Below are 24,177 nucleotides of genomic sequence, written 5' to 3'. Positions count from 1 at the left end.
GGTAAAGGCCAATGGAGAATTTGGCCAGGACACTGGGGTTACACCCCTTATTCAGAAAATGCTAGGATTTCCTGTGTACTAGTGCGAAAAAAGACAAATCTGACTATGATGTCTTTATTTTAAAGCGATTTATTTATTTAGCGTATTGTAATAGAATGCTTATCTTTCCCGGGACCCCTCGGGGACATTGCTAGACTAAAAGAGATCTCCAAGCTCTAATTAAAAAAACGTCAACTAAACCAGGGCAACAGCTTCAACAGTATGACTGGGTAGCTTGTTACCCACTCCTACACCCCTCTGCGTAAAGACATGCCCCCTGTTGTTGGGTTTTAAATGCCCTCCCAAGTCCTCTGGTTGGCATTAGTTGTACTCAACTAATCAACTAATAAACTCTTCAGTTTAAGACCAAGGCGGCTCAGTTCCCCTGAACCAGCACGTATCAGACACTCCTTCAGGGCTGAGAATTCATCCCTCCTGCCTTCCACTGAGCTCATTCCACAGCAGAAAGCTCACTTTTCGAATGCAGAGACCAAACCAAATGTCCGGTTGTGCTAAATCTGGTCTGAACCACGCACTGGACAATTTAAGCCAGGGTCCCGGGTTCGATTCCAGACCTGGGGTGCTGTCTGCGTGGAGTTTGCATGTTCTCCCCGTGTCTGCGTGGGTTTCGTCCATGTGCCCCCTCCCATGTTTCCTCCCACAGTCAAAAAAGACATGCTGTCAGGTTTGTTGGCTTCTGGGAGAAATGGTGGGAAAACTGGCCCTGGTGTGAGTGTGTGACTGGCTGCCGGGCGATGGACTGGCGTCCTGACCAGGGTGTGTCCTGCCTTGTGCCCAGTGTTTAACGGAATGGGCTCTGTGACCCCCCAGCTGGAAGAAGGGGTTAAGAAAACGAATGCACTCTAACCTACAGCCTTGTTTAATTACTTCTCCATAAGCATAATGTCTCCATGATATCTCTTGCTCTATTATTATCGCTAAAAGACATTTTGACCCTCTTGCCCGATTAACCGATATCCTTTGTTACACGTTTTGAACTCGCAGACACAGCGCTGGCTTTTACCCGGGGGTGTTTAGGACCTTGAGACGTGTTCCCAAAATTTTGGAAGCCTGAAGGACCTTCTGCGCCGAGCCAGATGTGCGTTCTTCAACTCGCCGGTATATTCGCCCCCTTTTTATTTGCACCCGGAAAAGACAACAAACAGATCACTTTGACGAAAAAAAATAATTAAGTCCCCCCCTCCCCGCGTAAGATCCCAAACAACGGGCAAACGTTGGAGGTTGGGTGAGAAAAATAGATCCGCCCCCCAAAATCCAAGACAGCTAAAATTTGTAGCCGAAGGCCAGTTTACACGTTTGCAGAATTCCTAAAAAAAGTGCTTGACTCCCCCCTCGGCCCCCCTCGCCTCCCCCCTTCCCTGGGATGAATGAGAAACCGCAGTACTTCTCCTGGGCTTCGAAGGGACGTGGAAGCTCTGCAGAGGGGTCGCGCACGATTTGTTTTTTTGCAACAGTTTGCACTTCGGTTTTGAGGGGGCCCTTTAATATTTCGACATCTTAGGGAAGCAGAAGCGGGGGGGAGGCCAAAATAAACACACCAAACCAACCAAAAAGAGCATCGCCATCGCAGTCGGGAGTCAAGATGGAGTCGACGCTGGTGCTGCTTTTCCTGAGCGCGGTGGGAGCCGGCGTGTGGGGGGACCCCGGCCCGCTGGAGGACGTGGTGATCGACCGCTACTTCGTCCCCAAGGTCTGTCCCCGCGAGGTGCAGACGGGGGATCACGTGCGGTACCACTACAACGGCACCTTCCCGGACGGCAAGAAGTTCGACTCCAGGTGAGACCCCCGCGGGAGCCTCGGCGCCGGACCCCCCACCCCCAGAGCCCCGCTTGCGCCTCGCGGGCGTCACCTGGGCTGGGTGCTGGGCAGACCAGCGTTTGAAGAACGCGACCTCCTTGCAACGTCTAATTAGCGTAGCCCCCCCCCCGAGCTGCTCTTCCCCGGGTGTCTGCAGACGTGTCAGGGATGCCTCTGTAACCTCTCCACCAGCTGAGAGTGCGGAAGCGTCTTACTTGCACAGCAAAGTACTTTAAAGGATAAAAAAACGCCATAGAGTTGCCTTTACCCTAAGACAAAGAACATTCCCAACTTTCTTTCCCCTGTATGCATAAAAAGACTTCTGAAATGTGCAACGTTGATGATGAATCACTCGCACACCGCTGGGTTACGATCTAGAATCTAAAATGCAATATCAGAATCACGACGTTGGTGAAAAAGCTTTATTGAAATTAGTTTAGTAATCTAGAATAGTAGTTGAACAAGAGGAAGAATAAATTTAGGCCAATAAAGTGCGTTCTGTCCCTTAACAAATAAGAATTAAAGGTGCCTCGCTTTCCTGTGTTATCAAAGGAAAAGAAGACCGGCGTTGCAGCGAATTGCGACTCCAATATCGTTGTTCTGGGAGACGGGGCTGGCGGTGTCGGTGAATTCCAGGTTTAAACCACAAGCCTCAGCCCGAATGAGTTTATGTCGCTCGGGGCGTGTTTACTCTGAGAAGGGCCGCTCTATGCACGCGGGTTTTACGGCCTTGGAAGTGTGTGTGATTTCGAATGGGCTCGACGCAGCCTTGTAGGTTAGTAATTAAAGTATTGCGTTACAGTCTCTCAGGGTCCTGCGATGTCACACTTTTTCAACGCAGGATTAACCGTATCCTGGCGCTCAAGCACGTCTATCGTGAAACACGCTCCCAAATCCACAGGTCTTTTTATTTTTTTAAAATTATTACTTCATTTATCTGATTAAAAAAAAGGCTTCACTGCTGTCTGGCGATAATGAAGGCACTCAGTCCAAACGTCACCGGCTCGGCTTAATCACCTTTCCAGGGATTTGGTTGCGTGTAAGACCGACTGGTGACAGTAGGTGGCGCTGTAATGCCGCTTAATACCGGAAGAGCGTACCGGTACGTACTTTTTTCGGGTTTATATACTGACAATGAAAGCGAATACGTCACCTGCTACTTCAGCCGCTGCACAAAGCGGTCTGTCTTTTCATTTAAGAGCTCCGGCCTCTCCGTCGGAGCGCAGACTGACTAGCCCGCCTGCGTTTTTCTTTTTTCTCCGTTTCCTATCGGGGGTCGCAGCCACGACCGCGGCCTGCCGTTCAGCGGGCTGGTCGGGCTCGGGAGGCTGATCACGGGGATGGACCGGGGCATCCAGGGGATGTGCATCACCGAGAGGAGGAAGATCACGGTGCCCCCTCACCTGGCTTACGGGAGCTTGGGCGCTGGTATGGGCACGGCTCTGTCTCCCTCCCTTTCCTTTCTGCTCCTTTTGTTGCTAAATATCCTCTTCAGGCCTCGCCATGCCGCAGCTGGGAAACCGGGTGCTGGCCATGCCGCTGGGACTGAGGCAGAGGCCGCCTGAGCCGAGCCCCTTCCACACCTGCTCAATGAATTTATATACCACCCACCACCCACTGAGCTTTACAGCTGTCTGTCCTGTTCAGCAGCTATATCACCCTGCAGCTCCCAACTGGCAGCCCACTGAAGCTCAGCAGGTGTGAGCCTGGCCAGTACCTGGATGGGAGACTTCCTGGGGAAAAACTAAGGCTGCTTCAGGAAGAGGTGTTAGTGGGGCCAGCAGGGGGCGCTCACCCTGCGGTCCGTGTGGGTCCCAATGCCCCAGTGTAGTGACAGGGACACGATAAAAAGGCCCCGTCCTTCGGATGAGATGTAAGTCCCGACTCTCTGTGGTCATTAAAAATCCCAGGGTGTTTCTCGAAAAGAGTAGGGGTGTTACCCTGGTGCCCTGGCCTTTACCAATCATGGCCTCCTAATAATCCCCATCTCTGAACGGGCTTCATCACTCTGCTGTCCTCCCCACTGAGAGCTGGTATGTGGTGAGTGTACTGGCGCACTATGGCTGCTGTTGCAGTGGTGGTGGAGGGGATCCCCAGTATCTTTGAGTATCTTTGAGCGCTTTGAGTGGAGTGTCCAGAAAAGCGCTATGTAAGTGTGAGGAATTATTATTATTATAATCATTGCCAAAGCCACAGCCGTGATCAGGCTATAATCTAGCTTGAGAAATATAGTGAAATTTCAATTTAGCTTTTAATTCAATTTAGTGTGGCAGGAGTGGAGAAGCCCAGTTACCAGTGATAACGAGTGCAGGATACCTCGCCTGCTGGGCCTCTCAGAGTTCTGCGGTCTGTCTTGCTGTCAGGTAACGTCATTCCCCCAGACACCACGCTGGTCTTTGACGTGCTCCTCCTGGATATCTGGAACCCGGACGACAAGGTGCAGACGCGCACTCTGGACAAGCCCCAGGACTGCAAGCGCACCGTGCAGAAGTCCGACTTCATCCGCTACCACTACAACGGCACCCTGCTGGATGGCACGCCCTTCGACTCCAGGTACCACAGCTGGCGCACATCTGCACGGCAGGGACACGAAACATCTGGGCTGTGGCTTGATTCTCTTGTTCGTCGTTGCCTTGTCCAGACCGCAGTCGGCATCCACCAGTCCCTTTTCTAACTGCTTTATCCAGTACAGGGTTACAGGGGAGCCAGAGCCGATTCTGGCAAGCAAGGGGTGCAAGGCAGGGTACACCCTGGATGGGACGCTAGTTTATTCCAGGACACACACAGACACAAACACACACACCAGGGTCAGGTTTCCCACTAGCCAGTGAACCGTCCTGTATGTCTTTGAATCACGGGAGGAAACCGGGGGGGGAAACCTTGTGAACATGGGGTTTAGCTCGTCTGGGCTAAAGGAGAAGTGTGTCAGTGCAGTGACGCTTGTGCCCTGCAGTTACAGCCGGAAGCAGACCTACGACACCTATGTGGGGGAAGGCTGGCTCATCAAGGGCATGGACGAGGGGCTGCTGGGGATGTGCGTGGGCGAGAAGAGGAACATCATCATCCCTCCCTTCCTGGCCTACGGAGAGAAGGGATACGGTAAGAACGCAGGGACTTCCGAACAGCCGGAGCCACGAGCCTTTTCCTCTGCCCTGCATTTGAGGTGTAGAACACTATCGATTTGTTTAATAGCCACTTTTAGACAAAGGAGAAGCCAGTCAAAGCCCTGATATACTTGCATGATTAGACCCGAGAAGAGGTATAATACATATACAGGTGTAATGGATAATTCGACTGGGTTAAAACACCAGGCACAAACTGGAGATGCAAAACGATTCTAGATCTAGCCTCTCGGCCTTGTACAGCATGACACTGTTGTGCAATGTGGTCCACCTCACGGGAAACCTGGGCAGGGTCTGTTGTGTTGGTAAGAAAGGGCCTGTCACCTGGCTGCCTGCTGAAAGGCTGACCTTTTTGCCCCCCGCCAGGCTCGGATATCCCACCCCAGGCCAGCTTGATGTTTGACGTGCTGCTGGTGGACCTGCACAACCCCAAGGACGACGTCGTGGTGGAATACCAGCAGATCCCCGAGTCCTGCAAGCGCAAGTCGGTGGCGGGCGACTTCGTCCGCTACCACTACAACGGCACGCTGCTGGACGGCACGCCCTTCGACTCCAGGTGGGTCCCGGGGCACAGCGCTGCACGCACGGGCAGTCCCCTCCGTAAGAATCAGCCCCCTGGAAACAGCTCTCCAGAGGCGTGCGATTACTGCTGTCCAGTTCGTGCACTGCAGTATCAGAACCAGATCATCAGTAGCTGGTTCTTGAAATAAATCCACCTGTTCTGATGATTGTCCTCATGATGAGGATCTTGAACTACCAGCCAAGATCTCAAAAGGTCGCAAAGGATGGCCAACGATCTAGCATGATCGCCGAACATCTCGAACGATCTCGGATGATCTCAAAAGATCTCAAGCAATGGCCATGATTGCAAGATCGCTAATGATTTCGAGCAATCTCAAAAGAAAGTGGCCAGCAGTCTTGAGTGATTGGCAGACATCTGGAATGATTTCACACGAGTTGCAACAGGACCCACAGTGAAGATTTTTTCCCCTCTCGTTGCAGCTACACCCGGAATCACACCTACAACACGTACATCGGGATGGGCTACGTGATCGCAGGAATGGACAAGGCCCTGCAGGGAGTGTGTATCGGGGAGCGGAGACGGGTCACCTTGCCTCCACACCTGGCCTACGGAGAGAACGGAGCAGGTCAGTGTCCGGGGAGTTCCTGGAATCGACTTTTTATAACATGTTTAGTTTTGCAGAACACAGCAAAATAAAAGGTGAGCTCACACACTGAAAGAATAAAAAGAATAAAAACAGCAATTGGAGTCTCTGTCAGGCCCACAGGCACACTCTCATACAGAGTCACCAATTGACGTAGACAGCATGTCTTTGGAACGTGGAAGGAAACTGCAGAATTCAGCATAACATGGAGGCACCATGCAGACTCCATACGGAAACAAGGAAAACGTTAGGGTGACTTGGTGGCAAGGTTGAGACTTTTGTGGCATGGGTCCGGGCAGTCACATACACCAGCCCCTTTTCCAGTCATGACGAGATGAACTGGAAGGATTTTCAGTGGTGCACACGATGAAGATCGCGTCTTGGACCCTGAACAGGAGGACCTGTTTTAGTCTGTAAATGTCCTTATCCTGCCTGCACAGTAGTGCGTGTGGTGCTTGTGATGGTTTCCCATCTCGGCCTCTATCTCTCTCTTACCCCAGGTGAAAGTATCCCTGCCTCAGCCGTGCTGGTCTTCGACATCCATGTCATCGACTTCCACAACCCCAACGACGTCGTGGAGATCGAGACCACCTTCAGGCCGCCGGACTGCAACCTCACCAGCGCCTCCAACGACCTCGTGCACTACCACTACAACTGCTCCCTGCTGGACGGCACCTTCCTGTTCTCCTCGTGAGTGGCCACCTGATTGGCCCTGCTGCACGACCAGGGGGGGGGGTCTTGTGGTTAGGACTGAACTCTGTGTTGGCTTCAATCGCACGTGACCTCTTATCAGCAATATTGTCTCTTGAGCTGTAGTAAATTCGGAGATCAACATTTGATCTTGCATCAGCTGTGTAAGTGTGATGCCTAAGCTTTCCCTGTTTGTGTGTGACAGTGTTCAAGGCCAGCAGGGGCAGCCTGTCTGATGGTCTTCGTTGGCCAGTGGTTCTGTATGCATGGGTCCTCAGAGACAGCCCAGGGCGTCCTCCAAAAAGCCTTAAAATTGGAAGGGTGGGGGGTAAGGTTTGAAAGATATGAGCTTTGTTCCAACTGGTTCCTTCCATGGATTAGCTATGGAAACGTGAACCTTGTGAGTTCTGGTTTCTGTAGTATGAAGAGACAATAGTAGAGCGCATGACTCTGCTACTAGACGGGCAGCTTGTCCATCACAGGGTTACCCTCGGCAGTGCTGGTACCCTTATATACAGCTGGTTGGGCGATGGGCTTTTGCTCCAGTCTACAGGGTGTATTGGGAAGTCTGGACCCAGAGGGAAAATTCATTCAAACTGGTCACTGTCGACATTCATACAGTAATACTTGCACCCACTGTTATCTCAACCTTTTTGCAATACCATTTGGTTTTTGGCTATAAACCACACATTCCAGGTGCCCCCCCCATAGGAAAGTCTATGGTTGTTGTGTAGGGCTGGACTGGGTGGAGGGCATCCCACTGGACCGCAGTGTCCTGCCCACCTCAGAGGTACCGTTGTGTCACATTGTGCCCTGTTAATCTCCTATGGGTCCAGACCTCTCATGCGTCCTGTGCAAGAGCAGTGTGCAGCAGGGACTCGAACCCGGGACTGCTGTGAGAGTACCACAGGCATGCCTGGCAGGTGCTGGAATGAGCCTGCGTCTTTCCCCCGTGTAGGAACGACTTCGATCACCCACAGGAGGCCTTCCTGGGGGCCAACAAGGTGATCGACGGGCTGGACGCGGGCATGCAGGGCATGTGTGTCGGGGAGCGGAGAGTGGTGGTCGTGCCCCCGCACCTCGGCCACGGTGAGGAAGGAGGTAAGACTGTGCCGCCTGCCTCTCCCCCTGACGCGAGGCTGCCGCAGGCTCTGCGAGGATCCGTCCCTCCCGACAGCGGTGTGCTAATTACGGCAGTGCCAGTCTGAACTGGAGGGCCCCGGGCCTGTTTGAGTATCTCCAGTTTAAGGATAAATGAGAGAGGTGTGGGGTTGGAGAGGGGGGGGGGGGGCGGGATTTTTATTTTTGTTACTCCTGTTTTCTTGGTTTTTTTTTAATGAACATACAAAGGTAATCAGAAATTAAAAAGTTGCCAGTCATCTCAAGTAGTAGAACAAACAAATGAGTACAAAGTTATTTATCATTTTGTTGCATTTTGGCCAAGGGTATAGTGCTGGGGAGAAAGCAGGGTGAAGAAAAAAGAACTTATCATTAGGTGGGAGGGGGTATTATTCTATAATATATATATATAAATTATATTCCTGAAATATATATTTTCTACAGGGCTGTCTATTTCATTTTCCACTCAGGCTTTAATGATCCGAGTCTGCTTAGTAGCTTAACCAGATCACATTGCAAGCTTCTCCCAGCCTGACCCCCCCCAGGATGGCTGTTACTCTCTCTGTCTGTTGTCTCCTGGCCTGACATGCCTGTCTGCTCCCTGCCCAGCCCGTGGGGTGCCTGGCAGCGCGGTGCTGCGCTTCGAGCTGGAGCTGGTGAAGCTGGAGAAAGGGGTGCCGGACGGCTACCTGTTCGTGTGGCTAGAGGAGCCCCCCGAGAACCTGTTCGAGGCGCTGGACCTCGACAAGGACAAGGAGGTGCCCCTGGAGGAGGTCAGTGTGCCGCTGCACCACGCCGAGATCAAGAGCGCCTCTAGGCCTCCGTGTGTATTTTAAAAACGCCGCAGGGGCTGTCCCGGTCCTGGCTGCTCCGAGTCAGACGAGCAGTTTCAACCGAGCCCTCCAGATCTTAAATCCCTTCTCCAGCCGCAGCCCTGTCAACGTCCAGTACAATAAGCCGTCTAATTCCCTATCATTTCCCTTCTTTGCAAGTTTTTTAGTTCTCTTTTAGCTTTTTTTATGTGAAGCCCACCAAGAGTCACTGTAGTGAAATGTGCACAGTGGGTTAAATGTATTATTCTACTCCATTTTGCACTCTCAGATTTTAAGGGTTAGGGATTGTCTGTTTATACGTGAACTCGTCTGGATTAAACCCCAGACCTACGTCACGCCTCCAGGGTTCACATCTCTAGCACGTTTTTTTCTTAATTCAACATTGCTAATTTGTAAACGACCCACCGCCCGTTCAGAATGGCCAGTTTTGTGGGTTCTATGCCTTTGCTGGCACAGAGCAGAGGAGCAGCCTGAACCCCGAGTGACCGACCCCCCCCCTCGCCCTGGTGATATCATACCACTGCTGAGGGAACCCTTGGTCTTGGTGGGCTGGTGACCCAGGCTCGAACCTGCAACACCTGGGCCACTGGGCTCAGTCGGTACTCTGACTGAGCCCCACTGCTGCTTGGGTCATCCTGGTAATGTCGTGCGTGTACCGTGCGTGCATCAGCCTGACGGATTCCCCCCCCCCCCGTGTTCCTGGCACCTCTCTCAGGCAGTAACTCACCTCCTCCTTCTTCATGTCCCCCCTCCCCAGTTCTCCACCTTCATCAAGACCCAGGAGGCGGAGGGCAAAGGTCGCTTGAAGCCCGGCCAGGACCCCGACGTGGTCATCCAGGACATGTTCGGGAACCAGGACCGGAACAAGGACGGCAAGATCACGGCCGAGGAGCTGAAGCTGAAGGTGGACGAGGACGCGGAGAAAATGCGGCACGAGGAGCTGTGATTGGCCGGGGGGGGCGTGCGCACACTCACACACTCTCACACACACACACAGGGAGGGAGGGAGGGAGGGAGATGCTCCCCAGAACCTGCCCATTCAGTACCCAGAAACGCAGACTGTGACCAGCCAGCATGATGCTGCTGCAGCTGCAGTTCATTCAGTTGACTCCCCCCAAAAACTTGGCTCAGTAAAAATCTAGGATTCAGTTTTTGGACAGAATATTCTAGATGCTCCCAGCCAATACACTCAAAATTAAGCTATGATTTTTAAAAAAAAAAAAATCATTATTTGGATGCCCAGGCAACCACAGGGTTTGGTGATTACCGTATTGCACGCATTGAGCCCAATACAGATTTTCCCCAGAAGAGCTCAGGAAATTAAAACTCCTGTTGCCACCAGTGCCTTAAAACCAGTGGAATGAACTCACACACTACAAATGTTTCCACTCGTATTTTCATCTGAGAAGTGAAGCTATAAATTTTTAACTTTATTACACATTACTATTTATTTTCTTTTAGAGGAGACAAGCAGCCACAGATTTTAAAGAGTATTGTGGCTTACAGGAGTCTTCAGGGACAATCGAGTAGTGTCACATTACATTTTAATTCCTGAGAAAGATCTGAAGACTAACTGGATTAGCAGAAGTGGAAGTTACGTGCATTTCAGAGGAGATGCGGAACTCCCAATTGGTTTGTAATGCAATCCTGCAGGCTCTAATGGTTTTAAATACCTTTCATCCTTTGTCTTGCACTTGAAGCAGCTGGTATGTGAAATGTCTACATGCTGAAGTCTAACGTGCGTTTTCACTATTTAGCTTTCACTGTTTGGTATTTAGGCATTATAAAGTCTAACTACTGCCATGTAACTTTGCAGATCATGGATGGAAAGCATTTGTGAAAGGTCTCTTCGGTTTATAGCAGTTGGGCATCTAGTTTCCCCTTCTGAACATGGTCTGTGATCTGAAAACATGATGCCCTGATATATAAGTGAATGTTTGTGAGAGTGCTCTTCTGGTTTCTTGCTCAGTTACATAGTTACTAATTGATCCAAATTCCTAAGTCCTAGCAGGTAATATCTGACACTTTTCAAAAATCTAGAGGAAATGGTGTAGTTTGATAGTGTGTATCAATGCAAAAATAAGAAACAAAACTCATGGAATTCCTCCTAATTCAAGGAAAAAGCATATGATAAACAGATTTGCATCCATTTTCTTAGAAACCTTTAGGAAACTGCTGGTTATTCTCAAGCAATCACCCTGCCAGGAACTGCCATTCAAAGGCAGGAGGAGCCATATTCAGAATATATTTATACATACACCACTATGTTGTGTTTATGTTTTTCCCCCTGGATAAAATATCAATGAAGGTGCGCAGTCTTTCAGGTAGTTAACTTAAAAGGGCTTAAAGGCAGCTGCTTCAATGCTTCTTTTTTTTTTTTTACTCTGTGAAAATAAGATGGAGTTTATTTTTCTCTCTCAATGCAAATGTGTGAATTACAAAGTCAGGCCAAACATGCTCACTGCCTGTGGTCCAGAGCATGATGTTGTGTTGAAAAGGTGTGGTTGCACTTGTGAGGACACAGCGACAGTGCCTTTATCAGCAGCCCAGCTCCATGCCAACTGTGTCTTTCATCCTGTAGTCCAGCTGTGGCAGATGTGGAAGCACATTCTTTCGAATACAGCCTGTCTACAAATCCGCAAGCTGCAGCCTGGGATCAGGCAGTGGCAGTCTATGTTTTAGCTTTGACAGCCAAGGTATCTTCCAGGGGCTGTTTTCAGAGAGGAGGCGGTGGCTGTCCACCTGCCGGTGCTGCTGAAGGCACTGTGGCTGGATCTCGCGCTCTTTGAAGCCATAAGCCGAGTGGTGAAGCCGGTGGGAGGTGTACTTTGCGTGCTTGCGCCATGTACTACAAATCACCAAATAAACAGCGGCTGTTTGGATAATAGCTACCAGCTTCCTGACCCGTGTTTCCTTCCTCTGGGGTATCTCTGCATTGTACCAATGATCAAGTGGGGGGGGGGATGATTGGCCCGTGTGTAAGAGCACAGGGGATGATGGTGGGAGGGGGTTCTTGACGGAAGTATTTAAGATCCCCAGAGGTCTTGACAAAACCAACCTCAAGGGACAGGAAAACTAGAGACACAGGTTTAAATACACAGCAGGTTGGGGGGTTGCTGTTGAAGCAGATTCCCTGTGATAAAGAAGTCACTTGACTATTATTAATTAATAAGGTATTAGTTTTCCAATGAGCAAGATGCTTTCTTCTCACCTGAAACCTCTTACATTGTCAGTAGAGTATCCAAAACCTTAATCATTGAGAGCCCTATTAAAGATCGCACAGGCACTTTGACTATTCAGTGACGGGTGTTGCCAGCTTCCCCAGCAGTGAAAGTGCTTTCAGAATAGATGTGTGAAGCTAGCCTTGGGTCAGGGGGAAACCTCTTCATAATCACTGGTTCTGCAAAGCGCACAGTTTTATCATTTAAAGCTCATTACTTTTAAAACGGAAAATGTTTTTTTTTAAATAAGACAGACTTGTAAAACACACTGTGCAGGAGTTCATTAAGAGTCTTTTCAAGATATTTGTCTTCTTATGCACCTATTATAAGTTTGATGAACACCAGAATTAAACTGACCAGCAGACATCTCCAGTGTGATCCTCAAACCTTGTTGGCCTCATCTTGAAATGAACTCACAACCTCTGGTAACACAGCACTCCATTTCACAACGTGGGGGAATTCAAAAACAAAGTTTAATGTTAAATAAGGCGAGAATGTTTTCTCATGCAAATTACAGATGTTACAGTCAAGTGATGCACAAACACTGCAGCAATAACCATTACTGGAGTGACCACTCCTGGACCCAAAGCGTCTCTCTGATCAACAATCACATCTAAATCGCAATGAACAATAACCGTTCTATTACATAAACTGATCCACTGTGGGGGGTTTGTTAAGTGATAAGTACAGGAGTCTAGTTTTTATGTTCATTCCCTCGGGGACACTACGGCACGAATGCAGCTTTGACTAGTATTGCACCAAGTTCTGAACAATGGAAACAAAAAGACCATTGTGGGTAAACTAGTACTGAAGAACGGTACAAAAGACTGTTAACCAAAAAAATTAAAAGTCTTTAAGCCAAAAGTGTCCAACAGCAAGAATACAACTTAAGTTATAAACTTCAAAATGCTTCTTTTGTAAAAAAAACACCCAACACCTTCATAATTGCCAGATTGTTTAAATTTAAAATTTCCAGTGATCACAGAGAATGTTTTTTTTCCTAACAAGTTCTTGTTAAGTGACTTACACCCACCCCCAACACACACACACACCTCCCAGAGGTGCAAAACTAGAAAAACAGCTGCAACCGTTTTAACGCCATGGCATTTTCCCTTGTCATCACACCACAGAAAAAGACCAGCTCTGCTATTGGAACAGCACTCCCTGGAGTACAGCTATGTTAACGCCATGACACTATAGAAGAGGTAGATAACCCGGGTCCATGAGCTCTGGGTTAGAGCAGGAGTGTCAGGTTTTGGTCCTGGATAGATCAGCTTTAAATAACCAATTTCTGAAGGGGCAAGACAATGTAGCTGTAATCAGTTAAGCAGGTGATTTATTAAAATTAGAAATCCTTTAGAACCAAAGGCTTAGTGCACCTCAGCCATGACTGAATACAAAACCTGCTTAACTGATCAATAATTTCCACGTGTTCCCAATCTGTAGAAATGGACTTAACTCATAAAACCTACCAGACTAGGTCTCCCCAGGTCCAGGATTGGACACTCCAGTGCTAAAGTGGCACTTTTTTAATTAGCACCTGATGAACACCTTGAAAACAGCTGCCTTCTTATCCAGTCCACTGGTTTGATTAAGTCATTAAGGTCAGAGATGGAATGCAAAAAGCAGAAACATGGCAGTTAAGGACCAAGGTTGTCCACCTCTGCTATCTATAATCTGCTGCACATATATCATGCATCGGACAGCAGGGACTGTACTATAAGCTGCTGTTAACATTAAAATTTAAAAAATACCCTCTAACACAGGGATCTCCAATCCTGGTCCTGTAGGACCACACACCTGCTGGTTTGTGTTCTAGTTGAGCTTAATTATCTAACTGAAGCCTTGATGGAACTAACAAGTTGATTGATTAGGATATAAACATGTTTTTTCGACTCAAAAGTAGTTGTTTATGTTAACCGAGAGCTCGTCTGGAACAAAAGCCAGCAGGTGCGGAAGTCAACAGGATGGGGAACACTGCAACACCCTAATAAACACCTCTGGATTTCCTGTGGATTTAAAAATAAATACAGGGATATCGAGAACCGTTCTCTAAACGGAAAGTTTTTTTTTGCGCAAACTAAAAAGGCACAGAAAGTTGTCTTTAAGACAAGCACACTCTGCTTAGCTTTTCAAGAAGTAAAAACTCGGAGTCCGTTTTACACAGAAGAAGCAGCTGCGCACGCACAAGGACCACAGGCACACTATAACCAGAAAGGATGGAAGTGAACAAAGTGAGCACAGCGCCACCTAGTGTCTGTTACCTGTGATACTGCAGCTGCCGATCTGTGGGAGGGAGAGCTGGTCCTGCTGACGTCACGCAAACTCTCTCTCTGTCCCTGTGGGCTCCCAACCTGGCCCATGATGGCAATGAAGACCCTTGCTTCATCCATTTTCCAGGCCCAGCCCTGGGAACCTAACCCACAGTCTTCTATTGGTTCTCAAAAGCTACATGATCTTGTTTTTTAAATAGACTCTTAGTGGGCAAAAAAAAACAAAACATTCCCACAGCAGATTGAAGGGACATAAGCCCTACATTAAAACAATGAAGATTTTAAAAACTGAATAAAAAAAGCTTCGGGTTTACGCCTTACATGCAGATCTTTTATGCAAACTCAACACATGGCAGGGCAGCACAAAGGACTCCAGTTCAATCTGCACAAAACAAACACGCCATGAAGCCACTAGAAGACCGTCTGAGGCGAGCCCCCTTTCCATATAGGTTTAGCACAGGGAGGAGAGGGCCAGTGTTTCTACAGTATACATTTTCTTTACAGCTCAGATCTTACTCATTATGGGAGTACTAGGACCAGTTCAGCAACTTCTCTCCATGTCTTCGGGTGCTGGCCGTTGGAAGAGGCCTGGTACACCGGCCCTCCAGGAGGAGGACTGCAGATCACTGATTTAGCACCTGTGCATGACAAAGATGCCATTCTCCAAACAGATTAAGTGAAGGGACACCCACTGAGCTTTGACGACACCAGATTAACCGCTAGAGTGAACCTCCACAACAAAACGAAAAACTCAGGAAAAAAAAAAACATGACTCAGGAAGGAGTTCCCCATTACCTTTGCTGTCTGTAAACAGGACTAACAAAACACTCGTGTACAGTGGAGGCTAAGAGAACAACTGGCTTGATCCTTAAAAAAAAATTAAAAATGAACTAGTAAATCTCAGGCACCAGGGGTGAGGGAGGGATACACCACAACTGCATTTTCTCCTTAAGAACGTGGAAATTAAAACAAGGGTTTTGAAGCACTGGTTCTCAAAATAGGATCCTGCCACCATGCCAGGTCCCCTTATAAATCCCATTACAAACTAACTGAAATGTCCTCCCCGCCCCTCCCCTCCCCAGCGAGGAGAGGAGGTAGGAGGGTCAGACCTGCCTGGCCTATCACCTATCTCCAAGCGCCTCTCCCTCCTACCCCCCCCCCACTGGCCTGGTGCCTTTTCCCCCCTCGATTAATTGCTCTTGACGATGCGCTGCAGGATGGCATTCACCACGTCCATCGTCTCGTCCTTCTCCAGCACGATGTCGTAAGAGTTCAGGTACTGCTCCTTCCTCTCGTCCACCTGAAGGGGGGGGGCGGAAGAGGTTGGGTTTGCTCAGGTGGAACAATCTGGGTACAGTACGCAGCCCTGAGGCGCAGCTGCAGTAGTGTCCCCACTGATGGGAATTAAAGCCAGGAGTCCCGAGTCCCTGGCCGCTACTCCCCTGTGCAAGCTGCTGCCGAGGCCGTGCAGGAGCGCCAGTCATTGCAAGAGTGTGCAGCTCGATGAGTGTGTGTGTGTGTGAGAGAGTTCACATTCACAGCAATATCTGCTTTAATACCCCGCCAATCTGGAACTGCTCATCAGCACAGCTCACTGCGGCGATCATGTGATCACAGCTCACACACGGAACTCCTCCGACACGCCCACCGCCTCGTCGCTCTCTAACCCCCGGCTCCTTGCATGACCTTCAGGAAAGCTGGGGGTGACTGGAGAAGCCGCTGCGCCTCTCAGAGAGCTCACAAGCGCCTCTCAAGTCTCCGAGGGCACCCCAATGATATCAATCCACTTTTCCTCGCAACGTTACCCGAGCCCCTAGCAGCTGGTGCTGGCTTACATAAGAGCCTACAGCTCGACGGGCCTGGGATGGCTCAGAAAGAAATGGAAAGGCAGGCTTACACCAGTATATTTCAAGCTGAAAACAGAAGAAAAGAAACAAGGTTTCTGCTGTGGAGCTTTCTTCAGGTGTGAAGAAGGGTAGGATGAATGGCACCTGAAGAAGGCTCCACAGCTGAAACGTTGCGTCTCTTCCTTCCAGTGAGGAATAAACCGTTCCCTACTCCCTTGCAGCCCACGCATGCCGACGCAGCTCCCTACTTGAACTTCCACAGCCCACATCTGGCTCTGCTCTGCCCACCTTGTCGTTGAGGTAGCCGATCTTCAGGATGTTTTCCATGTTCTGCACCCCGTCCGCCATGGTCAGGTCCCCCATGGAATCCCCGAGCAGGATGATGTTCCGCCTGTCCCTCAGCTCCGCGAAGTGGCCGGAGTTCAGCAGGGCTCCTTCTCTCTTGTTGTAGGTGTGGATCAGCTCCCCTTTGAAAGCCTTCAAAACCCCCTGGACAAAAAGAGAAAAGGCGCCAAGTTACAAGTTCGAAATACGGCAATGTCGAGCTTGGAGCATTCCCCCCTTAGGAAAAGGCACTGCAGGAGCTCCCAAGTGGAAAAGAGCTCGGTATGTGTCCTTCGGAAGCGCCTATGATCACAGGTTCAAGCCTGGTCAAATTCTTTGCTGACTGCAACTCCCCAGGAGGATACGTCTGTCAGAATTGGAGGCCAAAGTGATTGACACTATCTTGGACGAAAGGAAAAGAAAAGACGTGATCTTATCCTGCACTGCGAGGACTTTTGCAGAAGCTCCCAAGAGACACTAACTTGTCCATGCGTCTAACTCAGCAAAGAATACCAACGGCAAGCTGCTGTGTGAACAAAGGAGTGGCGTGATTGTAATGAGGCCCGAGGTTTCAGGGAAATGTGGGTGTAGGAGTTTTAGTCTGGCTGCTGAAAGAGACTCACATTCTCATCAAAGTCCATGTAGTTGGAGAAGACCTTGATGTTGGGGTGGAAGACCCCCACTTGCCTGATGATCTCCTCCAGCACGTCCCCGATCCCCGCCGAGAAGATGAGCAGTGGGATGTTGTGCTCATGCAGCTGATCAAAGAAAACCTTATAGCCGTCTCTGTATTAAAAAAAAAAATGCTGTAAGTTTAAGGAACTGTATTCACCCCAAAATACCTAAAGAGATCAGGAAGGTTAAAGCTGGGAGTCATCCTTACAAATACTCTACAGTGACTCAGCGTTCCCAACATGACCAGGCTCTTTCTGCGCCCACCCACAAAACCATTGCATAATGAAGTCCTTTCTGTTCTCAGTCACGGAATCATGTCAGTTTGCCTGCAGGTCCCAGGGCACCCAGATCTGGGTAGATTTTGCCAACCCCTTCAAGGGCTTTATAATCTGCAGCTGGAGCTTCCAAAAGTGGTCTTGTGACCAGTCGCTGCGAAGTGTGTGCATTTCCCATGGCTTAGGAGCCCTTTGGCTGTCACATCCTACTAAAGACAAACTTAATTCACAGCGACAGAAAACAAAGGTAATGGGACTCGGCTCATAAGTGAGTTATAAAGCACATTAATGAAAAAAAAGATGGATGCTCACCTAATACGTAAAGCCCTCGCCACCCCTTTTCATTTCTCTGTACTTCACATACTCATCTGTCCATACATTCTACCAGCCAAGCACAGACCATGTTCTGTACCTAAGCATTACATCAGACTCCTTCACCACCTGGGCCAGCTGATCCTTGTGAATCTTCTGCCCTGTCAGGAGATTGTGGGCTTTGGTCCACCTGCACAACAGAAAACAAGTCCCAGTGTTCAGCCTCAGCTGCATTCCTTTCTCTTTTAAAGCATTAAACACTAATTACACAGCGTGAAATGCTCCTATTTTAACCATATATAGTCTTACTGTACAAGCAAGACTGTTTTAGATGGGGGAAAAAATTCATATCTGAAGAAACAAAAATTTAAAATCAATCACTGGGAAAAACCACAAGCAGGTATCTGGCATGTTACCAAACACAAACATATACTGTGTGAAAGGATCAATGGTTTTTGCTCAGACTCACCATTCAACCATTAACGGGAACTTCTCTTCAATTTTGCGCGTGGGATCGATCTCAATGGGGTAGTAGGTGTTCAGAAGATCCTTCAGCTGCAGCAAGAAGTGGGAAAATAAGCTTTCCAAGCCTGTCCTGACACCCTGCATGAACATAGTCTTGCTACAGTATAAACTGGAAAGCCCATCTTTCCCTTACAGCAGCTGTCAAAAAACTGAACTGATTCCACTAGCTCCTTCATCGGCTGCAGCTCACCTGCTTCTTGCAGTCTTCGCTGATGAGCTTGCTGTTGTCCACGATGTCTGCAGCAGAGCACAGAAACAGAGACAGTTAACTGTTTCTTCTCCTTTGCTTATAGATCTTAATCCCCATAGTCCTTAAGCATTTCCCTATAGGTGGTGAACTGCATACATTCAGTATTGTTACATACCATTATTTCCAACTGACAAAGTCAGCTGTGTGTCTGTTTGCAATCTTGGCTCGCAGCTCACAAACCCCACAACCGCACACGGGGGAGAACGAGGAAGGACAGGCAGTCTCCTCTGACCTGCCCAGCAGTTGCCACAGCCCGCCCCCTGCAGGAGGTTTAGCCCCAACTGCAGGAGAGGCGTGACCTTTATCGCCAGCACCACGAGCCTGCAAGTCCCTGGGAGGCCAAAGGGGGTCACTGTCACCAGGAGCTAAGAGCTCCCCGACTGACTAATTGCCCCTACCCCCCACCCTCGGCAGCTCTTGCCCAATTGTTCGACACCACTCAGGGATTCCCAATCATAGCCACCCCAGCTAGCGACTTGACTTGACTCATCCTGTGTTCAGGCGAGCGCTCTTACCGCTTGAAAGCTTTTGAGTTTTGTGCAACTGTCCGTCGACCTTGAAATCGCAAGACATTCCACTCACACTCTCACAGCGTCCCCCTCCAACACACGCTTCACTTTCCCCGCTGCACACGGAACTCTGGGAATCTTCAATCTTTTAATATATATTTCTTAAAATCTGTAGGCACCCAACACACCACCTACAGATCAAACACCTGCATTCAGGAATGTGATGAATGCAAGTACATGCAGCTGTGTTAGTTTAAGCCCCCAGCAAAGACTAAGGGTCTTCCTAGTCTCGTAGGAACATGCAGGTTACGAGTGACAGGACGTCCTTGCTTATTAGGTTTCTAGAAATGTATCGGTTTGAGGATCTTGTCCAGCCATTTCCCCAAACTATCCCAGGAAATCTTCAGGAACGCGGTCGTGCATTTCATTCGGTTTCACCCCACCACCACCATTTGTGCAAAGAATTGCATAATCCCTTTAAATAAAGGGCAGGGTGCCAGATGGTGCATGCATATATCTGACACAAAGAGATCGCAGATCGGGAGGTGCTCTGTACTCACTGTGGCACGTTGGGCACCGTTTGCCGTTGTGGGCGAACCTGGTGAGCGTCATATCGAAGTCGGAAATCACCTGGAAGAGAAGAGCGGCACGCTCAGGCCCTGTCCACGGACACGCCCACTGTGCCGACGGCTCGCAGCTTTTCCGTTTCGGGAGGGAAGGAAACCGGGACTACCCCCAGCTCTCCTCCTGCGACTGCAAAAGCACAGAATTCTGAACCAAGCACTTAAGTCTGTTTTGTTTTCCGTGCATCACTAGTTTGCACAAAAGTTTGAAAGTTGTAAGTTTTCTTGGCTTTGTAAAGTGCACACCAACTCAGAGCAAACCTGCTGCTACCGGTGTAGCGTCCTTACAAAAACTCTCCCCCGCCTGCAAGACACACCTGGACTTTGCTGTGTCCTCCCCTCTGAAAGCGCTGGATGATCTCCTCCACCCTCTGCCGGTCCCGCATGCACACTGTGGGCTTGGCAAGCTCAGGTAGCTGCAACACAGGGGTAAAAATGAGTTCTGTAAGCCCAGCACTTATCGTGACTCACCCACACACACAGGACAATGACCAGCAATGCAGCTCCGGTACTCTGAACTGACGTTGACCACCCGTAGGGCACAGCCCTCTTAGACTTTCTCTGGAAGCCAGCTCCCTTTTGCTGCTGCAGGCCTGTTCCTGGGGGGGCAGTATGCTTAACAACACTTAGGAGAATTTTAGGTTCCAAGGCAGCAATGGTCTCAACACATGAGCTTAAATATTTAACGGTTCACTTAGCTAAACCCAATTACTGCGACCGGAAAAAACAACTAAAAAGAAAAGCTTGTACAAAGCCGTTTCAGACTGGCCCTGGTACAACACAGCAGACTGCGCGCACCCATATTAAACACCAGTAGTTCCTGTCCAGGCAGAGGAGGCTGCAGACAGCCGGGAGTGGTCCAGAGAGCCTCTGTCTGTACTGTACGCTAAGAGCGAGAGAGGCATTTTTCTCTTCTGGGCAGCCAAGGCCACGAACAGCACCACATTGTCACATTGTCAATTTCAGCTGCTATTACTGTGGCAAGCTGTCTCAAACCACAAGGCTTCATTGGCAATCGTAAAGCAGTTCTGTTTAAAAACATTAAGTAACAAATAAGACTGCAATCCAACATCTATTCCCCCTGTTGCTTGTTGCTGAAAAGTTTTCTGTAGGTTTGAATGGCCGAGTATCAGAGCTGTATTACCACCTGAGACGTTAAGCAAGGGTGGGCCTGGTCAGTACTGGGATGAGAAGCCTCTAGGGAAAAACAGGCTGATGATATAAGAATAAGCACTTCCAAGACCAATGCCCCAGTGTGGAAACCATGAACACTGTACTGTAGGAGCTGTCATCATCTGGATGAGACTTTAAAACAAGATGCTTACAACCACATCGCCACCTGTGCAGTGGCTGTTTAGCATATTTGACTTTAAATCATATCCAGAGGTTCATAATGGAATACTATCTGGAGACGAAGGCTGTTGAAGAAGGCCCTCATCTATTTGAGTATAAGTATTCTTACACACATCTTTGCTCCCTAACCAGAAGCAGTGGAGCAGGGTTTAAGTAATAAGTTATATCTGACACAAGAAGAGTTTTAATTTACTGTTCCCACTAAGATCTGACAATTGACGACCTACAAAATCTGCAGGTCAACATTTGAGGACTGGACTTTGGAGATCCCTACTCTATAATCAAAAAGAGCTCAGATGTATAGTGAACGTGATGGCTGTGAAGGAATGGTTCTAAATTCAGTGATGAAGGAATGACTGATTGGGACAACATTCTTCCAAATCCATTGTATTATGCATATATTAACACCTGACGGTGACAAAACAGCTCTGCGATTCCCTTGAAAACGTGTTCAACTATAATCAGAAAAGCAACACCCACAGATCTGAGTTTTAGGGTCCTTGCTCTGTTGCACTCACTCAATCTGCTCAGGGTAAGGATTAAATCTTTCTGGCAGTAAGATTTTTAGACACCAGTGCTTTCTTTTTTTTTTTTAAATCCCCTGTCCTGTTTTGCCAGTACTGGATTTGGATGAATCTCAAAATTCCCAGACGATACTTAAAAAAAAATACATCACAGGGAACATGCACGACACCATACAGTACAGAAAAGGTCTGACCTCGTACTTTTTCAACTGGTGCCAAATGGCTATGGCAGTCCTCACTGGGTTTACTAGCCAGGGGACCTGGTAAATCTGGACAGCAGAACCAGGAGAAGGAGTTACTGGGTGCAGGCTGGAGGTCACCTTTTTCAAATGATGCCTTACTGGGTGCACAGACGAGAACTAGTTCAAATATTGTGTTGATCCACAATATTGGGGAGGACCGAAGAGGCCGCATGCGTGATAATCTGACATTCTGGCACAAGGCTTTTCAGCCTCTCCTTATAAATAAATGAAATAAATTTATTTATAAATAACTTTTTAGATCAAGAGATCTCATGCCACTTGAGCAGGGCTACGGTGCGCCGCGCGAGATGCGACAGAAAAAACGATCTGCGCTTTAGAACCAGGCTGTCGAGCTCAGCTTGCTTCTCCCCGTGCAAGTAAACAATGGTGGCACCATTTCAACAGCAGCTTCTGCTGGAGCTGCAGTTCAGCCCAGGCGTCAAATGCCACTTTGCAAAAAAGAGCACACGCAAAGAAACAAAGCACACAAGAAGAAAACAAAGAGGCAATGAAAAGGGGCACAGAATTACAGCTAGAAAGACTGATTTCTACATAATTTACATCATTTGTAAGGCGTGGGAAAGGGCCTCTTCCGGGTGATCCCTGGCCTGCAATCTTGGTTGTGCAACACAAGGGTCGCATGGGGACAAAGGCAAAGACGTTGGACAGGAACCCAGTTATTCAACTGTAACTGACCAGGGAGAAAGTTGCACTCTGAACTCTGAACAGGCAGCAAAAGCAGAAGCTGGTTAGCTCATGACAGTGCTCTGTAATCGTTAAAAGGGATTGCCACAGTATAGCAATCTTACCTCCCATCTAGAAGACATAAGATACGGGAAGGGGTGTAGGGGTGTGGGTTAAAAAAGTATTTAAAGTCTCCTTTCATTACAAATATTTTTGAAAAAGTCAAAAACAGCAGTCATCTTAAGTAGTCTGTGTTTTAAAACTAGCGCACACCGTCCAGCTTAAAAGTTACCTGTGTCTCTGAGCCTTTGAACTTCAAATGTTTCAGTTTTCACACAGAAAGCCACGAGTGACAGGCCTGCAATATTTTCCCTCTCCTTTCAATTATAAGAGACTGAGTGAAAGGGAGTCACAACCCCAAAAGGGCGTTTTTTTTTCGGGGAGCACTCTTGAAGCGGAAGAGTTCACCAACACCCCTTTAGATAGGTGCACCCCAAATACACAGCTCCCCCGAAACTGGGATGGGCCTTATTGTAGAATTTATTTTTCAGGGGCAAAATGCTTATCTGTGACGAGGGTAAGCCCATTAAAAATACAACTGTAATTCACAGTGCTGTGCGGTCCACACACAGCTTGTGGTGGTGTTTTGCTTGTTTGTACCGCGGCGTTCTGAAATAAAACAGGTCAGCATTCACTGCAACTGGATTAAAATCCCACACCAAGAAGTCTCAGCAAAACTCCGCCCAGCACTGCAGTTTTTAGCGCTCTATTCCTGTAAAGCTAGGGGTCAATTCGGAATTATGTGGCATAAAAATAGAAGGACTTCAATAAAATGCACATCCTTCACACTCGAGAAATGAATCTCAACGTCAACCCCCGGCAGCTGTATCAACCGAGCCATGTCTGTTGCTGCTGTGAGATAAACTGCAGCGTTGGGCGATTTGAAACCACCGGAGAGTCAAACGCAGCTGACTGAACCTTGTACGTGGCTTGTACCATCTATCCTGTTCCAAATTACATTGTATTAATTAACGCACCTAACATTTGACAAAATCACATCGGTCCAACGAGTCTGCATTTAAGAAAACTTACCATTTTTTTTTGTTTTGCAGACGTGGTGCTTCCCCGACAAGACAAAAACGGTTCAACCGCAATATTAAAAATTCTAACTAAATTTAAAAGAAAGGCGGCAAAGGACAGCACTGCATACCACAAGCTTACGGAAACACCCAAGACGTTTTTGACAAGTAGGAGCCGGTACTACGGAAACGAATGAAACTTTATGTTCTGGCAAAACTGTCCGAAGGAGCACAGCGCTACAGTCCACAAAGTTCCGGGCAAATAAAGCAAAAGGCACAAACACACAACTGCGCGTATCGTGCACTGGCTCCCTTAAAAAAATATTTGGCTTGTTAGCTAATTAAATTTCCCTCATAGCTGAGATCTGGTCTCAAATTTGATTTCCGTGTCATCACTGTTTTTTTCCCCCCAATAATTGAGAACCTGATTTCAAATGGCATAACCGGGTAATGTTTTACAGTCATTTAAAAATATCTGAAGGAAAACTACTTTGATAAAACTTTGGATGCGCCCGTATTATGTTTACAATGTGTATATTAACAAATGTTGTCGATCGCACATCATCTCGGTATGTGCTATAACTGCTGTGCAAAATCATTCAGTGTTGTGTGTAGCAATTTGCAGAGATGAATGTAAGATTGGAAGCTCACAAATACACACAGAGGTATTAAAA

The 24,177-nt window shown here is 48.3% G+C and overlaps 2 protein-coding genes across 2 annotated transcripts; one reads left to right on the top strand and one right to left on the bottom strand.

Moving 5' to 3' along the window:
• The first annotated feature begins 1,409 nt into the window (after positions 1–1,409).
• Positions 1,410–11,672, top strand: fkbp10b (FKBP prolyl isomerase 10b). The gene is made up of 10 exons (XM_088906115.1): positions 1,410–1,836; positions 3,140–3,285; positions 4,221–4,410; positions 4,811–4,956; positions 5,346–5,535; positions 5,982–6,127; positions 6,646–6,835; positions 7,794–7,936; positions 8,564–8,727; positions 9,545–11,672. Exons 1-10 carry the CDS (start codon positions 1,643–1,645, stop codon positions 9,731–9,733), a joined length of 1,698 nt encoding a protein of 565 aa, XP_088762241.1. The 5' UTR covers positions 1,410–1,642; the 3' UTR covers positions 9,734–11,672.
• A 790-nt stretch (positions 11,673–12,462) lies between these two features.
• On the bottom strand, positions 12,463–23,698 carry LOC148814689 (cytosolic 5'-nucleotidase 3-like). Its single transcript, XM_088906116.1, has 9 exons — positions 23,517–23,698; positions 19,939–20,037; positions 19,559–19,628; positions 18,430–18,476; positions 18,184–18,269; positions 17,815–17,904; positions 17,076–17,238; positions 16,417–16,617; positions 12,463–15,581 (listed from the first exon to the last, which is right to left on the bottom strand). Exons 1-9 carry the CDS (start codon positions 23,517–23,519, stop codon positions 15,471–15,473), a joined length of 870 nt encoding a protein of 289 aa, XP_088762242.1. The 5' UTR covers positions 23,520–23,698; the 3' UTR covers positions 12,463–15,470.
• Between the last annotated feature and the right edge of the window lie 479 nt (positions 23,699–24,177).

This window comes from Atractosteus spatula, chromosome 26, assembly GCF_055471065.1.
Source record: "Atractosteus spatula isolate fAtrSpa1 chromosome 26, fAtrSpa1.hap1, whole genome shotgun sequence".
Classification (NCBI taxonomy): domain Eukaryota; kingdom Metazoa; phylum Chordata; class Actinopteri; order Semionotiformes; family Lepisosteidae; genus Atractosteus; species Atractosteus spatula.
This window is presented reverse-complemented; position numbering and strand designations above follow the sequence as displayed.